Consider the following 2,316-nt stretch of genomic DNA (forward strand, 5'->3'; position numbering starts at 1 on the left):
TTATATATGTTTTTTATTTTTGTTATATTGTCTTTTAACTTGTGCCTGGCTAACAATACAGAAGTTAGAATGACGCAGCTCACGTGCACTCATGTTGCTGTATCAAATAACATAAAGGTGACCTTTGGTCTGTACAAAGTGACTTGTCTTGGCTGTGTTTTATTTGACTAGTATTTTGTAAAATACAGTCACATTTCAATTATTGTACATTATATATGTATATAGATTATTTCCATTTTGAAATAAGTTCTTAAAGTTATTTTTCCTAAAACATAGAACAGTAAATAAAGAAGTAAAGCAAACAATTATCTCTTCTAGTTACGACCTTTGTAGTCGGTTGCTGCTTGATGTAGGTTGCTAAGCCTTTAAAAATTTTGCACTTGGAGGACATGAAACAAAATCATTTTTTTTAGGTTTTATATATATACTTTTGAATAACTAAAAAATCATAAATTACTACATAAGTACCATAGAATTCTATTATAATTTACCAAACATAGTAACTAAGCTATATTTGGGTCTAAAAAAATGTGAAAAAACTGAAAGAGTGCCAAATTTGTGAAGATACACACACTATATATTGAAAGTTAGAAGTATTAAATCTATAAAGACTTTAAACGAGTACAAAGAGGTCACGTGGTTGGTCAAATTGACCCGAGCTCATATTGAGAGAGTTAAAGGAACACCAGATTTCTGTAAGAAAGCTAACTTCAAGGGGTAATGATAACTTCATTTACACTAGAATTATGATTTTTTTTAATTACTACTAGTTATTACAACTAAGTGATACATTGTGCACTGCCCAAAAACATACAGAGTGGATTACGGTTTAAACTAACGTTAATGATAATGTAGTTGTACAGTTATCTTAACAAAAACAACAAGATGAACAATTTGGTGGTTTGGTCATTTTCTGGTTGGGTGTCCTAGTAACAGTTTCTTACCTTGTTTTTGGGCTTGTTGGGTAGAGAAACAAATGAAAGTGGGTGACAATTATCTTTTAAAGTAAAACTCTGTCATTGTTGATCTTTTATTGTGCATATTTATATTATGCCTATCGATTTACTTTAGCTATTCCAACATATAATCTACCCACAGTAACATTTACACACACACACATTACATAATAACTAAACATTACAATACACAACATGAAATAAATGAAAAGATATTTCCACTATTAATGATTAATAAGGATTGGAGTTGAAAGTACCTTTCACCAATTGTGATACTGAACTTTGGTAAAACTTACATTCTAGACATTCACAAACTTTTTTTACCTCCTTCTTCTCAACAACGTGTAATAGAGCATAAAAAATCCCAAACTTTTATCTTGAATGATTTTACTCAAGTGTGTAAAACACTTATAAAAATATGTTAACAAAACCCGTTTTTCAGTTACTTGATAACACAAAGTAATATCCGATATCCCAGGTTAACTAGTTTCAAGTACAATAAAATCAACAGCTTTAAAAAATTAAATAAACTCACCCACAACCCTGATGTGAAACAACAAAGATATGTTAGGACTTCTCTCCATCTATAAACAAATTTAAAATCTTATCTTGGAAACAGATGTATCATTGAAGTGAAATAAAAAACACTAGAAAATAAGTAAAACATTAAACAAAACAGAATGTATAAATTGCACTAAACTTTACGGATTAGCGAAACAATTAAATTGGCTGTTGTCATAGTTACTAGCCTAAAGAATTACCTAAGTCTAATTATAAATCAGTATCAAATTATATAATTAGTATTAATTTTTTTTAACTAACATCTACTAATAATTACTAGCTAGTTACATATAAAAAAGTAGTTGCTAATTAATAACTAAAACTTAAATAATTGTTCACACCACTATCTATGACAATAATTCATATCCAATCACCACAGCATTCCTGAATTACTTATGTTGACCTATATGACTCCAGATTTTTAAGATTTTGCTTTCATGTTTCTAATTTTCCTAGTATTTATTTAAAACATCAGATTGTAAGTGAAGAAATGAGATGAAAGATTAAGTTCAACAGGTTTCTTACATTTGTATAATTTTGTTTATGGACAATGTTTTAAAGCATAAGAACAACTCTTTGTTCTCACTGAAAACTGCAACCGCACGATGAATGATCATCAGACTTCAATAGTAAAGCGAAGAACGATCATCAGACTTTGATACTAAAACAATGAATGATCAGACTTCAATTGTAAAACTATGAACGATCAGACTTCAATAGTAATGCGATGAATGATCAGACTTCAATAGTAATGCGATGAATGATCAGCCTTCAATAGTAATGTGCTGAATGATCAGAC

The 2,316-nt window shown here is 29.3% G+C and overlaps 1 protein-coding gene across 1 annotated transcript in view; it reads right to left on the minus strand.

The window, feature by feature from the left end:
* The window catches only part of LOC106468649 (E3 ubiquitin-protein ligase synoviolin B-like), a 30,133-nt gene that overhangs the window by 21,352 nt on the left and 6,465 nt on the right, over nt 1-2,316 (minus strand). Inside the window, exon 4 of the mRNA XM_013929083.2 lies at nt 1,492-1,540. Coding sequence (XP_013784537.1) covers nt 1,492-1,540 — 49 coding nt within the window. The remainder of the gene's footprint in view (nt 1-1,491; nt 1,541-2,316) is intronic.

The sequence above is a fragment of the Limulus polyphemus genome, unplaced genomic scaffold (assembly GCF_000517525.1).
Source record: "Limulus polyphemus unplaced genomic scaffold, Limulus_polyphemus-2.1.2 Scaffold3098, whole genome shotgun sequence".
Taxonomy (NCBI): domain Eukaryota; kingdom Metazoa; phylum Arthropoda; class Merostomata; order Xiphosura; family Limulidae; genus Limulus; species Limulus polyphemus.